Source organism: Nerophis lumbriciformis, unplaced genomic scaffold (assembly GCF_033978685.3).
Source record: "Nerophis lumbriciformis unplaced genomic scaffold, RoL_Nlum_v2.1 HiC_scaffold_65, whole genome shotgun sequence".
NCBI classification, from domain to species: Eukaryota; Metazoa; Chordata; class Actinopteri; order Syngnathiformes; family Syngnathidae; genus Nerophis; species Nerophis lumbriciformis.
This window is the reverse complement of record NW_027316607.1, coordinates 141,538-161,876: the sequence shown is the minus strand read 5'-3', so window position 1 is coordinate 161,876 and position 20,339 is coordinate 141,538. Positions and strand designations below refer to the sequence as shown.

At 43.9% G+C, this 20,339-nt stretch overlaps 1 protein-coding gene and 1 long non-coding RNA gene across 4 annotated transcripts; both read right to left on the bottom strand.

Annotated features, from left to right (window-relative positions):
• Positions 1–1,397: 1,397 nt before the first annotated feature.
• LOC140678060 (uncharacterized) lies at positions 1,398–20,191 on the bottom strand. 3 transcript variants are annotated; one of them, XR_012049842.1, is made up of 3 exons: positions 20,012–20,191; positions 1,763–2,124; positions 1,398–1,675 (listed from the first exon to the last, which is right to left on the bottom strand). It is a non-coding gene; the product is annotated as an uncharacterized lncRNA (long non-coding RNA). The 3 variants fall into 3 exon arrangements; XR_012049843.1 differs by having other exon boundaries at positions 1,763–1,961; positions 20,012–20,179; XR_012049841.1 differs by lacking the exon at positions 20,012–20,191 and having other exon boundaries at positions 1,763–2,195.
• Positions 2,283–16,273, bottom strand: LOC140678061 (uncharacterized). Its single transcript, XM_072912746.1, has 3 exons — positions 16,252–16,273; positions 2,604–3,860; positions 2,283–2,520 (listed from the first exon to the last, which is right to left on the bottom strand). Exons 1-2 carry the CDS (start codon positions 16,271–16,273, stop codon positions 2,731–2,733), a joined length of 1,152 nt encoding a protein of 383 aa, XP_072768847.1. The 3' UTR covers positions 2,283–2,520; positions 2,604–2,730.
• Positions 20,192–20,339: the final 148 nt, after the last annotated feature.

The window sequence follows — 20,339 nt, the reverse complement described above, 5'->3', positions numbered from 1 at the left end:
GGGTATTATCTTCCACCCAACTCTCTCCTTTGAGTCACACATTAAGAGTGTTACTAAAACCGCCTTCTTTCATCTCCGTAATATAGCTCAAATTTGTTCTATTTTATCCACTAGGGACGCTGAGATCAATATTCATGCGTTCGTTACGTCTCGTCTCGACTACTGTAACGTATTATTTTCAGGTCTCCCTATTTCTAGCATTAAAAGATTACAATTGGTACAAAATGTGGCTGCTAGACTTTTGACAAGAATAAGAAAGTTTGATCATATTACGCCTATACTGGCTCACCTGCACTGGCTTCCTGTGCACTTAAGATGCAACTTTAAGGTTTTACTACTTACGTATAAAATACTACACGGTCTAGCTCCGTCCTATCTTGTCGATTGTATTGTATCATATGTCCCGGCAAGAAATCTGCGTTCAAAGAACTCCGGCTTATTAGTGATTCCCAGAGCCCAAACAAAGTATGCGGGCTATAGAGCGTTTTCTATTGGGGCTCCGGTACTATGGATTGTTCTAGCAGTAACAATTAGAGATGCTACCTCAGTAGAAGCATTTAAGTCCCATCTTAAAACTCATTTGTATACTCTAGCCTTTAAATAGACCCTAGCCTTTAAATAGACCCCCTTTTAGACCAGTTGATCTGCCGTTTCTTTTCTGCTCCGCCCTCCTCTCCTTTGGTGACCACAGATGACGCGCTAGCTGTCCAAAGTTGGGACCCAGGGTGGACCACTCATCTGTGCATCAGTTAGGTCAGCAGCACAGAGATGTCTGTCTCCACTCAAGATGATCTCTTGCTGGCCCCACTATGGACTGGACTCTCACACTATTAACTAGATCCACTATGGACTGGACACTCACAATTTTATGCTAGATCCACTCGACTTCCATTGCAACCTTGCTGCTGCTCTCTTGGCCAGGTCTCCCTTGGAAAAGAGATCTTTGATCTCAATGGGATTTTACCTAGTTAAATAAAGGCTAATAATAATAATAAACATTATCCTCCGAGGTTTCTCATTGTCATCCCATTGGGTTGAGTTTTTTTCTTGCCCTAATGTGGGATCTGAGCCCAGGATGTCGTTGTGGCGTGTGCAGCCCTTTGAGACACTCGTGATTTAGGGCTATATAATGAACTTTGATTGATTGATTATGAATAATGTAATGAACGAATAACATTGTGTGAGAGTTGGTTATTGTTGTTGCAGTGCATGGTGTAAGAATGATAAATTAGTAACACGAATGAATCAATAAATACATAGATAACAGTGTGTAAGAGTTGTGTAGTGTTATTGCGGTGCATGGTGTAGTAATGATAACACATGAATGAATGAACACATGAAAGAATATATAATGTGTGACGAGACAGCGGGAGAAGAAGACTGCAGAGAGGCGATGATGTCGTTAGCTGTCAGCGTGTTTATTGACAGCTCAGTATGTGAGTGCAGTGTGTGATTAGCTTAAAAGAGATGTAGTGTGACTATGTGCAAGTATTATCTGAGCGTGGTCACCAGAGGGTGTTGAGTGTGCGTGTTGAGATCGAGGCAGAAAAGCAGGCTCGGACATCAGAGGGCAGGCGGATGGTCAAGGACAGGAGCGAGGTCTTAGTCCAGGAAGGCAAGGGGGAATCCAAAGGGGGTCCAGGTAGACGAGATACACAGCTCGACGACGAGGAAGCTGGAGGACGACACAACACGAGAGACGGTGAACACGACGGGAAGGGAACACAGGGAGAGAGAGAAGGCTGGAGATGTGTTGGCTTACTGTACTGGGTAGGAGAAGCTACGTTCTGGCACCCGCTGGCTTATGAAGGCTGGTCGCTCATCACGGGCAGGTGTGTTGATTGCAGATCTCTTGCGGAGGCACGCCCGCAGCCGAGAGGGAACCCCCGTTGGTGTGCCCCATGGTACGCTCAAAAGTGTGCACAGCAGGAGGAGAGGCAGCAGGAGTGTGACCAATAACACTGTGTAAGAGTTGTGTAATGTTGTAGCGGTGCATGGTGTAAGAATGATAAACCAATATTGACCTTGTAAGGGGGGGGTGGAGGGGGGCAATAGACCTTGTAGATGACCAAACCCCCCAATATTGACCTTGTATTGTAGATGACCAGACCCCCCAATTTTGACCTTGTAGATGACAAAAACTATGAGGACACAAATTAAATACAACATTGACCTTGTATTGTAGATGACCAAACCCCCCCCCCCCCCCCAAAAATTGACCTTGTATTGTAGATGACCAGACCCCCCCCAAAATTGACCTTGTAGAGGGGGACCCCCCCAATAGAGACCTTGTAGATGACAAAAACCATGAGGACACAAATACAATATTGACCTTATTTTGTAGATGACCAGACCCCCCCAAAATTGACCTTGTATTGTAGATGACCAGACCCCCCAAAAATTGACCTTGTAGAGGGGGACCCCCCCAATAGAGACCTTGTAGATGACAAACCATGAGGAGACAAATTAAATACAATATTGACCTTATTTTGTAGCTGACCAGACGCCCCCAAAATTGACCTTGTATTGAAGATTACCAGACCCCCCCCCCAAAAAAAAATTAACCTTGTATTGTAGATGACCTGACCTCCCCCAAAATTGACCTTGTATTGTAGATGACCAGACCCCCCAATTTTGACCTTGTAGATGACAAAAACCATGAGGACACAAATTAAATACAATATTGACCTTGTATTGTAGATGACCAGACACCCCCCCCAAAACATTTTTTTACCTTGTATTGTAGATGACCAAACTCCCCCCAAAATTGACCTTGTATTGTAGATGACCAGACCCCCCAAAATTGACCTTGTAGAGGGGGACTCCCCAATAGAGACCTTGTAGATGAAAAAAACCATGAGGACACAAATACAATATTGACCTTATTTTGTAGATGACCAGAGCCCCCCAAAATGAACCTTGTATTGTAGATGACCAGACCCCCTCAAAATTGACCTTGTAGAGGGGGACCCCCCCCCAATAGAGACCTTGTAGATGACAAACGATGAGGAGACAAATTAAATACAATATTGACCTTATTTTGTAGATGACCAGACGCCCCCAAAATTGGCCTTTGTTTGGCCTCCCAGCCGGCCAAACAAAGGCCTCCCAAACAGCCAAACAAAGGCCTCCCAAACAAACAAAGACCTCCCAGCCGGCCAAACAAACACACAAAAGGCCTCCCAGCCGGCCAAACAAACACACAAAAGGCCAAAACAGACGGCCAAACAAACACACAAAAGGCCAAAACAGACGGCCAAACAAACACACAAAAGGCCAAAACAGACGGCCAAACAAACACACAAAAGGCCAAAACAGACGGCCAAACAAACACACAAAAGGCCTCCCAGACGGCCAAACAAACACAAAAAAGGCCAAAACAGACGGCCAAACATAAACTAAACAAAGGCCTCGCAGCCTGTCCAACAAACAAAGGCCTCCCAGCCGGTCAAACAAACAAAGGCCTCCCAGCCGGTCAAACAAACAAAGGCCTCCCAGCCAGCCAAAGAAAAGTCTCCCAGTCGGCCAAACACAAAAAAGGCCAAACACAAAAAAGGCCTCCCAGTCGGCCAAACAAACAAACCAAGGCCTCCCAGTCGGCCAAACAAACAAACCAAGGCCTCCCAGTCGGCCAAACAAACAAACCAAGGCCTCCCAGTCGGCCAAACAAACAAACCAAGGCCTCCCAGTCGGCCAAACAAACAAACCAAGGCCTCCCAGTCGGCCAAACAAACAAACCAAGGCCTCCCAGTCGGCCAAACAAACAAACCAAGGCCTCCCAGTCGGCCAAACAAACCAAGGCCTCCCAGTCGGCCAAACAAACAAACCAAGGCCTCCCAGTCGGCCAAACAAACCAAGGCCTCCCAGTCGGCCAAACAAACAAACCAAGGCCTCCCAGTCGGCCAAACAAACAAACCAAGGCCTCCCAGTCGGCCAAACAAACAAACCAAGGCCTCCCAGTCGGCCAAACAAACCAAGGCCTCCCAGTCGGCCAAACAAACCAAAGCCTCCCAGTCGGCCAAATAAACAAACCAAAGCCTCCCAGTCGGCCAAACAAAAAAACCAAAGCCTCCCAGTCGGCCAAACAAAAAAACCAAAGCCTCCCAGTCGGCCAAACAAACAAACCAAAGCCTCCCAGTCGGCCAAACAAACAAACCAAAGCCTCCCAGCCGGCCAAACAAACAAACCAAGGCTTCCCAGCCCGCCAAACAAACAAACCAAGGCTTCCCAGCCCGCCAAACAAACAAACCAAGGCTTCCCAGTCCGCCAAACAAACAAACCAAGGCTTCCCAGCCCGCCAAACAAACAAACCAAGGCTTCCCAGCCGGCCAGCCAAACAAAGGCTTCCCAGCCGGCCAGCCAAACAAAGGCTTCCCAGCCGGCCAGCCAAACAAAGGCTTCCCAGCCGGCCAGCCAAACAAAGGCTTCCCAGCCGGCCAAACAAACAAAGGCTTCCCAGCCGGTCAAACAAACAAAGGCCTCCCAGCCAGCCAAAGAAAAGTCTCCCAGCTAGCCAAAGAAAAGTCTCCCAGTCGGCCAAACACAAAAAAGGCCAAAACAGACGGCCGGCCAAACACAAAAAAGGCCAAAACAGACAGCCGGCCAAACACAAAAAAGGCCAAACACAAAAAAGGCCAAAACAGACGGCCAAACAAACACAAAAAAGGCCTCCCAGCCGGTCAAACAAACAAAGGCCTCCCAGCCAGCCAAAGAAAAGTCTCCCAGTCGGCCAAACACAAAAAAGGCCAAAACAGACGGCCGGCCAAACACAAAAAAGGCCAAAACAGACGGCCGGCCAAACACAAAAAAGGCCAAAACAGACGGCCGGCCAAACACAAAAAAGGCCTCCCAGTCGGCCAAACAAACAAACCAAGGCCTCCCAGTCGGCCAAACAAACAAACCAAGGCCTCCCAGTCGGCCAAACAAACAAACCAAGGCCTCCCAGTCGGCCAAACAAACAAACCAAGGCCTCCCAGTCGGCCAAACAAACGTACCAAGGCCTCCCAGTCGGCCAAACAAACAAACCAAGGCCTCCCAGTCGGCCAAACAAACAAACCAAGGCCTCCCAGTCGGCCAAACAAACCAAGGCCTCCCAGTCGGCCAAACAAACCAAGGCCTCCCAGTCGGCCAAACAAACAAACCAAGGCCTCCCAGTCGGCCAAACAAACAAACCAAGGCCTCCCAGTCGGCCAAAAAACAAACCAAGGCCTCCCAGTCGGCCAAACAAACAAACCAAGGCCTCCCAGTCGGCCAAACAAACAAACCAAGGCCTCCCAGTCGGCCAAACAAACAAACCAAGGCCTCCCAGTCGGCCAAACAAACCAAGGCCTCCCAGTCGGCCAAACAAACACACAAAAGGCCAAAACAGACGGCCAAACAAACACACAAAAGGCCAAAACAGACGGCCAAACAAACACAAAAGGCCTCCCAGACGGCCAAACAAACACAAAAAAGGCCAAAACAGACGGCCAAACAAAAACAAAACAAAGGCCTCGCAGCCTGTCCAACAAAGGCCTCCCAGCCGGTCAAACAAACAAAGGCCTCCCAGCCAGCCAAAGAAAAGTCTCCCAGCCAGCCAAAGAAAAGTCTCCCAGTCGGCCAAACACAAAAAAGGCCAAACACAAAAAAGGCCAAAACAGACGGCCAAACAAACACAAAAAAGGCCTCCCAGTCGGCCACACAAACAAACCAAGGCCTCCCAGTCGGCCACACAAACAAACCAAGGCCTCCCAGTCGGCCAAACAAACAAACCAAGGCCTCCCAGTCGGCCAAACAAACAAACCAAGGCCTCCCAGTCGGCCAAACAAACAAACCAAGGCCTCCCAGTCGGCCAAACAAACAAACCAAGGCCTCCCAGTCGGCCAAACAAACAAACCAAGGCCACCCAGTCGGCCAAACAATCAAACCAAGGCCACCCAGTCGGCCAAACAATCAAACCAAAGCCTCCCAGTCGGCCAAACAAACAAACCAAGGCCTCCCAGTCGGCCAAACAAACAAACCAAGGCCTCCCAGTCGGCCAAACAAACAAACCAAGGCCTCCCAGTCGGCCAAACAAACAAACCAAGGCCTCCCAGTCGGCCAAACAAACCAAGGCCTCCCAGTCGGCCAAACAAACAAACCAAGGCCTCCCAGTCGGCCAAACAAACAAACCAAGGCCTCCCAGTCGGCCAAACAAACCAAGGCCTCCCAGTCGGCCAAACAAACCAAGGCCACCCAGTCGGCCAAACAAACAAACCAAAGCCTCCCGGTCGGCCAAACAAACAAACCAAGGCCTCCCGGTCGGCCAAACAAACCAAGGCCTCCCGGTCGGCCAAACAAACCAAGGCCTCCCGGTCGGCCAAACAAACCAAAGCCTCCCAGTCGGCCAAACAAACGAACCAAAGCCTCCCAGTCGGACAAACAAACAAACCAAAGCCTCCCAGCCGACCAAACAAACAAACCAAGGCTTCCCAGCCGGCCAAACAAACAAACCAAGGCTTCCCAGCCGGCCAAACAAACAAACCAAGGCTTCCCAGCCGGCCAAACAAACAAACCAAGGCTTCCCAGCCGGCCAAACAAACAAACCAAGGCTTCCCAGCCCGCCAAACAAAGGCTTCCCAGCCGGCCAAACAAAGGCTTCCCAGCCGGCCAAACAAAGGCTTCCCAGCCGGCCAAACAAAGGCTTCCCAGCCGGCCAAACAAAGGCTTCCCAGCCGGCCAAACAAAGGCTTCCCAGCCGGCCAAACAAAGGCTTCCCAGCCGGCCAAACAAAGGCTTCCCAGCCGGCCAAACAAAGGCTTCCCAGCCGGCCAAACAAAGGCTTCCCAGCCGGCCAAACAAAGGCTTCCCAGCCGGCCAAACAAAGGCTTCCCAGCCGGCCAAACAAAGGCTTCCCAGCCGGCCAAACAAACAAAGGCTTCCCAGCCGGTCAAACAAACAAAGGCCTCCCAGCCAGCCAAAGAAAAGTCTCCCAGCCAGCCAAAGAAAAGTCTCCCAGTCGGCCAAACACAAAAAAGGCCAAAACAGACAGCCGGCGAAACACAAAAAAGGACAAAACAGACGGCCAAACAAACACAAAAAAGGCCTCCCAGCTGGTCAAACAAACAAAGGCTTCCCAGCCGGCCAAACAAAGGCTTCCCAGCCGGCCAAACAAAGGCTTCCCAGCCGGCCAAACAAAGGCTTCCCAGCCGGCCAAACAAAGGCTTCCCAGCCGGCCAAACAAAGGCTTCCCAGCCGGCCAAACAAAGGCTTCCCAGCCGGCCAAACAAAGGCTTCCCAGCCGGCCAAACAAAGGCTTCCCAGCCGGCCAAACAAACAAAGGCTTCCCAGCCGGTCAAACAAACAAAGGCCTCCCAGCCAGCCAAAGAAAAGTCTCCCATCCAGCCAAAGAAAAGTCTCCCAGTCGGCCAAACACAAAAAAGGCCAAAACAGACGGCCGGCCAAACACAAAAAAGGCCTCCCAGTCGGCCAAACAAACAAACCAAGGCCTCCCAGTCGGCCAAACAAACAAACCAAGGCCTCCCAGTCGGCCAAACAAACAAACCAAGGCCTCCCAGTCGGCCAAACAAACAAACCAAGGCCTCCCAGTCGGCCAAACAAACAAACCAAGGCCTCCCAGTCGGCCAAACAAACAAACCAAGGCCTCCCAGTCGGCCAAACAAACAAACCAAGGCCTCCCAGTCGGCCAAACAAACAAACCAAAGCCTCCCAGTCGGCCAAACAAACAAACCAAGGCCTCCCAGTCGGCCAAACAAACAAACCAAGGCCTCCCAGTCGGCCAAACAAACAAACCAAGGCCTCCCAGTCGGCCAAACAAACAAACCAAGGCCTCCCAGTCGGCCAAACAAACAAACCAAAGCCTCCCAGTCGGCCAAACAAACAAACCAAAGCCTCCCAGTCGGCCAAACAAACAAACAAACCAAGGCCTCCCAGTCGGCCAAACAAACAAACCAAGGCCTCCCAGTCGGCCAAACAAACAAACCAAGGCCTCCCAGTCGGCCAAACAAACAAACCAAGGCCTCCCAGTCGGCCAAACAAACAAACCAAGGCCTCCCAGTCGGCCAAACAAACAAACCAAGGCCTCCCAGTCGGCCAAACAAACAAACCAAGGCCTCCCAGTCGGCCAAACAAACCAAGGCCTCCCAGTCGGCCAAACAAACCAAGGCCTCCCAGTCGGCCAAACAAACAAACCAAAGCCTCCCAGTCGGCCAAACAAACAAACCAAAGCCTCCCAGTCGGCCAAACAAACAAACCAAGGCCTCCCAGTCGGCCAAACAAACCAAGGCCTCCCAGTCGGCCAAACAAACAAACCAAAGCCTCCCAGTCGGCCAAACAAACAAACCAAAGCCTCCCAGTCGGCCAAACAAACAAACCAAAGCCTCCCAGTCGGCCAAACAAACAAACAAACCAAAGCCTCCCAAACAAACCAAGGCTTCCCAGCCCGCCAAACAAACAAACCAAGGCTTCCCAGCCCGCCAAACAAACAAAGGCTTCCCAGCCGGCCAAACAAACAAAGGCTTCCCAGCCGGCCAAACAAACAAAGGCTTCCCAGCCGGCCAAACAAACAAAGGCCTCCCAGCCAGGCAAACAAACAAAGGCTTCCCAGCCGGCCAAACAAAGAAAAGTCTCCCAGCCGGCCAAAGAAAAGTCTCCCAGTCGGCCAAACACAAAAAAGGCCAAAGCAGACGGCCGGCCAAACACAAAAAAGGCCGAAACAGACGGCCGGCCAAACACAAAAAAGGCCTCCCAGTCGGCCAAACAAACAAACCAAGGCCTCCCAGTCGGCCAAACAAACCAAGGCCTCCCAGTCGGCCAAACAAACAAACCAAGGCCTCCCAGTCGGCCAAACAAACAAACCAAGGCCTCCCAGTCGGCCAAACAAACAAACCAAGGCCTCCCAGTCGGCCAAACAAACAAACCAAGGCCTCCCAGTCGGCCAAACAAACAAACCAAGGCCTCCCAGCCGGCCAAACAAACACACAAAAGGCCTCCCAGCCGGCCAAACAAACACACAAAAGGCCAAAACAGACGGCCAAACAAACACACAAAAGGCCTCCCAGACGGCCAAACAAAAACTAAAAGGCCTCGCAGCCTGTCCAACAAACAAAGGCCTCCCAGCCGGTCAAACAAACAAAGGCCTCCCAGCCGGTCAAACAAACAAAGGCCTCCCAGCCGGTCAAACAAACAAAGGCCTCCCAGCCAGCCAAAGAAAAGTCTCCCAGCCGGCCAAACACAAAAAAGGCCAAACACAAAAAAGGCCAAAACAGACGGCCAAACAAACAAACCAAGGCCTCAAAGTCGGCCAAACAAACAAACCAAGGCCTCCCAGTCGGCCAAACAAACAAACCAAGGCCTCCCAGTCGGCCAAACAAACAAACCAAGGCCTCCCAGTCGGCCAAACAAACAAACCAAGGCCTCCCAGTCGGCCAAACAAACAAACCAAGGCCTCCCAGTCGGCCAAACAAACAAACCAAGGCCACCCAGTCGGCCAAACAAACCAAGGCCTCCCAGTCGGCCAAACAAACCAAGGCCTCCCAGTCGGCCAAACAAACCAAGGCCTCCCAGTCGGCCAAACAAACCAAGGCCTCCCAGTCGGCCAAACAAACCAAGGCCTCCCAGTCGGCCAAACAAACCAAGGCCTCCCAGTCGGCCAAACAAACCAAGGCCTCCCAGTCGGCCAAACAAACCAAGGCCTCCCAGTCGGCCAAACAAACAAACCAAAGCCTCTCAGTCGGCCAAACAAACAAACCAAAGCCTCCCAGCCGGCCAAACAAACAAACCAAGGCTTCCCAGCCGGCCAAACAAACAAACCAAGGCTTCCCAGCCGGCCAAACAAACAAACCAAGGCTTCCCAGCCGGCCAAACAAACAAACCAAGGCTTCCCAGCCGGCCAAACAAACAAACCAAGGCTTCCCAGCCGGCCAAACAAACAAACCAAGGCTTCCCAGCCCGCCAAACAAACCAAGGCTTCCCAGCCGGCCAAACAAACAAAGGCTTCCCAGCCGGCCAAACAAACAAAGGCTTCCCAGCCGGCCAAACACACAAAGGCTTCCCAGCCGGCCAAACACACAAAGGCTTCCCAGCCGGTCAAACAAACAAAGGCCTCCCAGCCAGCCAAAGAAAAGTCTCCCAGCCAGCCAAAGAAAAGTCTCCCAGTCGGCCAAACACAAAAAAGGCCAAAACAGACGGCCGGCCAAACACAAAAAAGGCCAAAACAGACAGCTGGCCAAACACAAAAAAGGCCAAACACAAAAAAGGCCTCCCAGCCAGCCAAAGAAAAGTCTCCCAGCCAGCCAAAGAAAAGTCTCCCAGCCAGCCAAAGAAAAGTCTCCCAGTCGGCCAAACACAAAAAAGGCCAAAACAGACGGCCGGCCAAACACAAAAAAGGCCAAAACAGACGGCCAGCCAAACAAACAAACCAAAACCTCCCAGTCGGCCAAACAAACAAACCAAGGCCTCCCAGTCGGCCAAAACAAACAAATCAAGGCCTCCCAGTCGGCCAAACAAACAAACCAAGGCATCCCAGTCGGCCAAACAAACAAACCAAGGCCTCCCAGTCGGCCAAACAAACCAAAGCCTCCCAGTCGGCCAAACAAACCAAGGCCTCCCAGTCGGCTAAACAAACAAACCAAGGCCTCCCAGTCGGCTAAACAAACACAAAAAAGGCCAAAACAGACGGCCAAACAAACAAACCAAGGCCTCCCAGTCGGCCAAACAAACCAAAGCCTCCCAGTCGGCCAAACAAACCAAAGCCTCCCAGTCGGCCAAACAAACCAAGGCCTCCCAGTCGGCTAAACAAACAAACCAAGGCCTCCCAGTCGGCTAAACAAACACAAAAAAGGCCAAAACAGACGGCCAAACAAACCAAGGCCTCCCAGTCGGCCAAACAAACAAACCAAGGCCTCCCAGTCGGCCAAACAAACAAACCAAGGCCTCCCAGTCGGCCAAACAAACAAACCAAAGCCTCCCAGTCGGCCAAACAAAAACCAAAGCCTCCCAGTCGGCCAAACAAACAAACCAAAGCCTCCCAGTCGGCCAAACAAACAAACCAAAGCCTCCCAGTCTGCCAAACAAACAAACCAAGGTCTCCCAATCGGCCAAACAAACCAAGGCCTCCCAGTCGGCCAAACAAACCAAAGCCTCCCAGTCGGCCAAACAAACAAACCAAAGCCTCCCAGTCGGCCAAACAAACAAACCAAAGCCTCCCAGTCGGCCAAACAAACAAACCAAAGCCTCCCAGTCGGCCAAACTAACAAACCAAAGCCGACCAGCCGGCCAAACAAACAAAGGCTTCCCAGCCGGCCAAACAAACAAAGGCTTCCCAGCCGGCCAAACAAACAAAGGCTTCCCAGCCGGCCAAACAAACAAAGGCTTCCCAGCCTTCCAAACAAACAAACATACAAAGGCCTCCCAACCGGCCAAACAAACAATACTTGAATTTCAGTGCAAATTCAAGTATTTCTATATACACACAAACATTTTTTAATTTAGTGCAAATTCAAGTATTTCTCTATCAATACACAAATACATACATATATACACACACTCTTGAATTTGCACTGTAATTCAAGAATTTCTAGATATACAAGACACACACACACATAAAAGAAATGTATATATAGAAATACTTGAATTTGCACTGAAATTTAAGAATTTCTATATATATATATAACAAATGTATATATAGAAATACTTGAATTTGCACTGAAATTCAAGAATGAATATATATAACAAATGTATATATAGAAATACCTGAATTTGCACTGAAATTCAAGAATGAATATATATATATAACAAATGTATACATATATAGAAATACCTAAATTTGCACTGAAATTCAAGAATGAATATATATATAACAAATGTATATATAGAAATACCTGAATTTGCACTGAAATTCAAGAATGAATATATATATATATATAACAAATGTATATATAGAAATACCTGAATTTGCACTGAAATTCAAGAATGAATATATATATAACAAATGTATATATAGAAATACCTGAATTTGCACTGAAATTCAAGAATGAATATATATATAACAAATGTATATATAGAAATACCTGAATTTGCACTGAAATTCAAGAATGAATATATATATATGATATATATAGAAATATCTGAATTTGCACTGAAATTCAAGAATGAATATATATATATATATATATGAATTTGCACTGAAATTCAAGAATGAATATAAATATATGATATATATAGAAATATCTGAATTTGCACTGAAATTCAAGAATGAATATATATATATGATATATATAGAACTATCTGAATTTGCACTGAAATTCAAGAATGAATATATATATATATATATATATATATATAGAAATATCTGAATTTGCACTGAAATTCAAGAATGAATACATATATATGATACATATAGAAATATCTGAATTTGCACTGAAATTCAAGAATGAATATATATATATATATGATATATATAGAAATTTCTGAATTTGCACTGAAATTCAAGAATGAATATATATACATATATATGATATATATAGAAATATCTGAATTTGCACTGAAATTCAAGAATATATATGTATGATATATATAGAAATACCTGAATTTGCACTGAAATTCAAGAATGAATATATATATATGATATATATAGAAATACCTGAATTTGCACTGATATTCAAGAATGAATATATATATATATAAAAATACCTGAATTTGCACTGATATTCAAGAATGAATATATATATATATATGTATATATATATATATATAGATAGAAATACCTGAATTTGCACTGATATTCAAGAATGAATATATATATATATATATATATATAGAAATACCTGAATTTGCACTGATATTCAAGAATGAATATATATATATATATATATATATATATATATATATATATAGAAATACCTGAATTTGCACTGATATTCAAGAATGAATATATATATAACAAATGTATATATAGAAATACCTGAATTTGCACTGAAATTCAAGAATGAATATATATATATGATATATATAGAAATATCTGAATTTGCACTGAAATTCAAGAATGAATATATATATATATATATATATATATATATCTGAATTTGCACTGAAATTCAAGAATGAATATAAATATGATATATATAGAAATATCTGAATTTGCACTGAAATTCAAGAATGAATATATATATATGATATATATAGAACTATCTGAATTTGCACTGAAATTCAAGAATGAATATATATATATATATATATATATATATATATATATATATATATATATATATATATATATATATATGATATATATAGAAATATCTGAATTTGCACTGAAATTCAAGAATGAATATATATACATGATATATATAGAAATACCTGAATTTGCACTGAAATTCAAGAATATATATGTATGATATATATAGAAATACCTGAATTTGCACTGAAATTCAAGAATGAATATATATATATGATATATATAGAAATACCTGAATTTGCACTGATATTCAAGAATGAATATATATATATATAGAAATACCTGAATTTGCACTGATATTCAAGAATGAATATATATATATATATATATATATATATATATATATAGATAGAAATACCTGAATTTGCACTGATATTCAAGAATGAATATATATATATATATAGAAATACCTGAATTTGCACTGATATTCAAGAATGAATATATATATATATATAGAAATACCTGAATTTGCACTGATATTCAAGAATGAATATATATATATATATATATATATATATATATATATATATATATATATATATATAGAAATACCTGAATTTGCACTGATATTCAAGAATACACACACACACACACACACACGCTAAGGCTCATAGAAAAGACTGAACACTTCCTAAGAAGGATGCGGTGGAAAGCACATTTTTTCCTGCACCCTGAAACAAAAGGAACGCAAAAGAAAACTTACGGATTCAAATCTACCAAGAACCCACCCACAGTTGAGGAACTAAAGGATTTTGAGAACGACATGCTCAAAATGATACAATCAGTCAAATTCAAGCCAGTCCGCAACCCACTCCTCACCAAGCTGAAAAATGACAAGGAGCGCATCAAGAAAGTAAACAACCTCATAGCTGCCGATAAAACCACAAACTTCTACAGAATGGACATACCAGAACATAACACCTTACTGGACAGAAGCATCACCAAATCATACAAAAAAGCACAACCCAACACTTTACAGAACATCCACCTGGAAAATAAAAGGATCGCGGCTGATCTGGACATTGAGGACAGGGTGGACGCCACAGCCAACAAGGAAGCCTTCATCACATTGAAGGACCACAAACCCAACTTCGCAAATAACCCAACATGCCGACTAATAAACCCAACTAAATCTGAAATAGGAAAAATCAGCAAAATAATCCTGGACAGAGTCAACACAAAAATCAAGGACAAAACACCACTCAACCAATGGAGAAATACAGCAGCAGTAATCAAATGGTTCAACAACATCCAAGACAAACAACAGCACAACTTTATCTCCTTCGATAGAGGAATTTTACCCTTCCATCACGCAAGACCTACTGACTCAAGCACTAGACTTCGCCTCAATCACAGGCAACGAAAGAAACATCATCCACGCAAAAAACTCCATACTCATCCACAACAGTACACCATGGCAAAAAAAGAACAATTCAACATTTGACGTCACTATGGTAAGTTTTGACGGAGCAGAAACGTGTGAACTCGTTGGGAGTTTCCTCCTCTCCCAGCTCGCTAGCCTCAACCTGAACCTTGGTATTTACCGTGATGACGGACTGGCAGTGTGTCGCGCCTCGCTAAGGAGCAGCGAGAATACCAAGAAGCGCATATGCCAAATTTTCAAAGAGAACGGCCTACGGATCACGATTGAAGCCAACAAGCACACAGTCACCTTCCTCGACGTCACTTTCAACCTGAGAAATAACAGCTACCAACCATTCACGAAATCCAACACAACACTCCAATATGTGCACCATGACAGCAACCACCCACCCACCACCACGAAAAGAATACCTACCGGAATTAATAAAAGGCTATCGATGCTGTCATCTAGCAAAGCTGAATTTGACCAAGCAACCCCCCGTACCAAAAAGCCCTTGATGAAAGCGGATACAATTTCACCCTCACCTATGAACCCACGCCAGGAAACCAACCAAAAAAGAACAGAAAACGAAACATCATCTGGTACAACCCCCCCATACAGCAAAAACGTTTCAACTAAAATTGGCCACAAATTCCTCAATCTGATTGACAAACACTTCCCCAAAGGCAACACCCTAAGAAAAGTATTCAACAAGAACAACATTAAATTGAGCTACAGCTGTATGAACAATATACGACAAATTATCTCAAACCACAACAAAACAATTGCAAATGAGCCGTCGGCCCCCGGACAGAGCGACCCCAAAACCAACAAAGGCTGCAACTGCCGCAAGAAACCTGATTGCCCTCTCAACGGGGGGTGCTTACAAACATCAGTTGTTTACCAATCTAAGGTAACACGCAAGGACATTAAATCAGACACATATGTAGGATTAACCGAGGGAGAGTTTAAAACCAGATGGAACAATCACAAGGCTTCTTTCAGGAACTAAAACCTGCGGAATACCACAGAACTCAGCAAACACATTCGGGACCTCAAAGACAATAATGTTGAATATTTAATAACATGGCAAATTCTTGCATCCAGCACACCTTACAATAGTGGTAATAAAAGATGCAACCTATGCTTGAAAGAGAAACTGTTTATTATTTACCGTCCAGACCTGTCATCCCTCAACAAGCGCAGCGAAATTGTAACAGCATGCCGCCACAGACGGAAACACCTCCTAGGTAACACATGAGCCAATCACCACGCCCCTACGCCAGCCTGTACCCACCCACTCTGTGCCCTATATAAACCATGGTATGTGAATGCTCCCATTAAAATCTCCTAATGATTGAGGGAACCCCTCATGAAACAGGCCTGTAGAGATGAAGTAGTCTTGTGATTTTTTTTCCCCACACACACATACAAAAGAAATGTATGTATATAGAAATACTTGAATCTGCACTGATATTCAAGAATTTCTATATATAACAAATATATATCGAAATACCTGAATTTGCACTGATATTCAAGAATTTCTCTCTCATATATATATATATATATATATATATATATATATAAAATATATATATATATAAAATATATAATATATAAAATAAAATAGAAATACCTGAATTTGCACTGAAATTCAAGTATTTCTTATGTGTACATCTACACACGAGGGGCGGCATGGCGTAGTGGGTAGAGCAACCGTGCCAGAAACCTGAGGGTTGCAGGTTCGCTCCCCGCCTCTTACCATCCAAAAATCGCTGCCGTTGTGTCCTTGGGCGGGACACTTCACCCTTTGCCCCCGGTGCCACTCACACCGGTGAATTGAATGACAGGTGGTGGTCGGAGGGGCCGTTGGCGCAAATTGCAGCCACGCTTCCGTCAGTCTACCCCAGGGCAGCTGTGGCTATGAAAGTAGCTTACCACCACCAGGTGTGAACGAATGATGGGTTCTACATGTAAAGCGACTTTGGGTACTTAGAAAAGCGCTATATAAATCCCAGTTATTATTACATACACACATAACACTTTAATTTCAGTGCTTCTCCCGGAACAACCATTCTCCCGAATTTCCATCCGGCCCTGAGTGAGGACAGCCTGTCACGTCCGCTTTTTGTGCAGGCCTCGTCACATTATAACATCTACGGCTTTTGGAGCTCAGTGAACCAACTGCACACACAAGAAGGAGACTATTATATATGTCTCTATTATCCATAGGTTTATCTATAACCCATAAAGTAGGCAGGCACGGAGATATTTCTCAGCGTGTGTTTATTCCAGCCGGCACGTTAATACACTGACACAACATCCAGATTCCCATCATGCATTGCTTCAAAAGTACGGCAAGTAGTGATGTCCAAACAAAGACTGACAATAGAACGAGGATGGACAATTAAACCCTAAACTCACTCCTTTCCCGCAAATTAAATTTCACCTATGCTACTTCAAAGGCTGTGCTACTGGCTGCAAAGCATTGCACTTTAAAATACAACAATGAGTAGAGGAGTGTTGTGTATGTATATATATGTAAATTATATTAATTATTATATGTATAAGGAATACTTGAATTTGCATTGAAATTCAAGTATATCTTTTGTGTATATATAAATAAAATAAATACTTGAATTTCAGTGCAAATTCAAGTATTTCTTATATATAATAAAATAAATACTTGAATTTCAGTGCAAATTCAAGTATTTCTTATATATACACACACACACACACACACACACACACACACAAACACTACTCATTGTTGTATTTGAAAGAGCAATGCTTTGCAGCCAGTAGCACAGCCTTTGAAGTAGCATAGGTGAAATTTAATTTGCGGGAAAGGAGTGAGTTCAGGGTTGAATTGTCCATCCTTGTTCTATTCTGTCAGTCTTTGTTTGGACATCACTACTTGCCGTACTTTTGAAGCAATGCATGATGGGAATCCGGATGTTGTGTCAGTGTGTTAACGTGCCGGCTGGAATAAACACACGCTGAGAAATATCTCCGTGCCTGCCTACTTTATGGGTTATAGATAAACCTATGGATAACAGAGACATATATAATAGTCTCCTTCTTGTGTGTGCAGTTGGTGCACTGAGCTCCAAAAGCCGTAGATGTTATAACGTGACTGAGCCGGCACAAAAAGCGGACATGACAGGCTGTCCTCACTCAAGCCCGGCTGGAAATCGAGAGAAATTCGGGAGAATGGTTGTTCCGGGAGAAGCACTGAAATTCAAGTATTTTTTATGTGTACATCTACATACACATATACACATAAGAAATACTTGAATTTCAGTGCTTCTCCCGGAACAACCATTCTCACAAATTTCTATCCGGCCCTGAGTGAGGACAGCCTGTCGTCACGTCCGCTTTTCGTGCAGACCTCTTCACGTTATAACAGCTACGGCTTTTGGAGCTCAGTGCACCAACTGCACACAAGAAGGAGACTATTATATATGTCTCTGTTATCCATAGGTTTATCTATAACCCATAAAGTAGGCAGGCACGGAGCTATTTCTCAGCGTGTGTTTATTCCAGCCGGCACGTTAACACACTGACACAACATCCAGATTCCCATCATGCATTGCTTCAAAAGTACGGCAAGTAGTGATGTCCAAACAAAGACTGACAGAATAGAACGAGGATGGACAATTCAACCCTGAACTCACTCCTTTCCTGCAAATTAAATTTCACCTATGCTACTTCAAAGGCTGTGCTACTGGCTGCAAAGCATTGCACTTTCAAATACAACAATGAGTAGGAGTGTTGTGTATGTATATTATATTAAAAATATTATTATTATTATTATTATTATTATTATTATTATTATTATTATTATTATATGTATAAGGAATACTTGAATTTGCATTGAAATTCAAGTATATATTTTGTGTATATATATATAAATAAAATAAATACTTGAATTTCAGTGCAAATTCAAGTATTTCTTATATATAATAAAATAAATACTTGAATTTCAGTGCAAATTCAAGTATTTCTTATATATACATACATATACACACACACAAACACTACTCATTGTTGTATTTGAAAGTGCAATGCTTTGCAGCCAGTAGCACAGCCTTTGAAGTAGCATAGGTGAAATTTAATTTGCGGGAAAGGAGTGAGTTCAGGGTTGAATTGTCCATCCTCATTCTATTCACTGTCAGTCTTCGTTTGGACATCACTACTTGCCGTACTTTTGAAGCAATGCATGATGGGAATCTGGATGTTGTGTCAGTGTGTTAACGTGCCGGCTGGAATAAACACACGCTGAGAAATAGCTCCGTGCCTTCCTACTTTATGGGTTATAGATAAACCTATGGATAACAGAGACATATATAATAGTCTCCTTCTTGTGTGTGCAGTTGGTGCACTGAGCTCCAAAAGCCGTAGATGTTATAACGTGACTGGGCCGGCACAAAAAGCGGACATGATGACACCTACAACATATTAAATAAAAACATAGAAAAAACTAGCAGCAGCGGTAAAGTTTAGATCCATGAAGGAAAGAAGTGAATGAATGTTTATAACTGAATACATTCACATATGCATACACATTTGTTTTCTTTTTTTCTTAATGAAGCAACCTTTATCCAAAACACAATATAGAAGAGATATACCATAATTCATAAGGTTTTTTTTTGTTTGTTTTTTTAAAAGGCTTACAAAAAAGTCGGACCCCAAAAATTTACTGTGGGACCCCATTTTGAAAATTCCTAGCGCAAACACTGCTGTCAGAGGAGAAAACTGCTGTATTTAAATAAATATTTATAAAGCAAGTTCGAGTATTGGCAAATGTTCACCTAGTCCCGGCCTTGGCACGCATATACGTGTCCTCTTTTTGGGATTTCACAATATGGTCAGCCTAATTAAAGCAGCTAAGCACAAGATAGAAGCAACCCTTGACTAACACCCTCCCCCTTACACCTCCACGGATCCTAAATAACCAAATGTTAATCAAATGGGTTTCTAATGTATATAATTGTTGTTCTTATGCTATCTGAACTCACTATGTTCTCCTCATCCCACCCCCCGGATTGTAAATCATTCAATGTCTGATTAACTTGTGCGATGACTGTATTATGATGATAGTACATATATATTTGTGCCATGAATTGATTACGTGGACCCCGACTTAAACAAGTTGAAAAACTTATCCGGGTGTTACCATTTAGTGGTCAATTGTACGGAATATGTACTTAACTGTACAATCTACTAATAACAGTTTCAATCAATCAATCAATAGAAAGCACACGATAGAAAGCATCAACACATACAGTAGAAAGCAAGCGAAAAAGACCAAAGTATTAGTCACTGTGAATAAAAAAAACGTATTTTCAATCAATCATCAATAGAAAGCACATGATAGAAAGCATCAACACAAACAGTAGAAAGCAAGTGAAAAAGACCAAAGTATAACTCACTGTGAACAAAACCCGTCCGATCCACATCCGTCACAAAAGAATAATGATGAAGCGCCGAAGGAGGAACTCGGGTGGAACTAAATAGAACTAATTAAACGAGCAACAGGTGTGCTCACAGCTGTAGACACGGAGCAGATAGTAAAAGTGCCGTAAAAGACAGAGAGCAAACAGGAAACAGTAACAAAACAAGAGCACCAGGACAGGAAGTGATTTCAAACACAGTAAAAGCAAATATAACCAAAGTGTCAGTAGCACTTCTGACACACACACATATATATATATATATATACATATATTAGACCGAGACGTTATTTTGCGGCCCTCACCT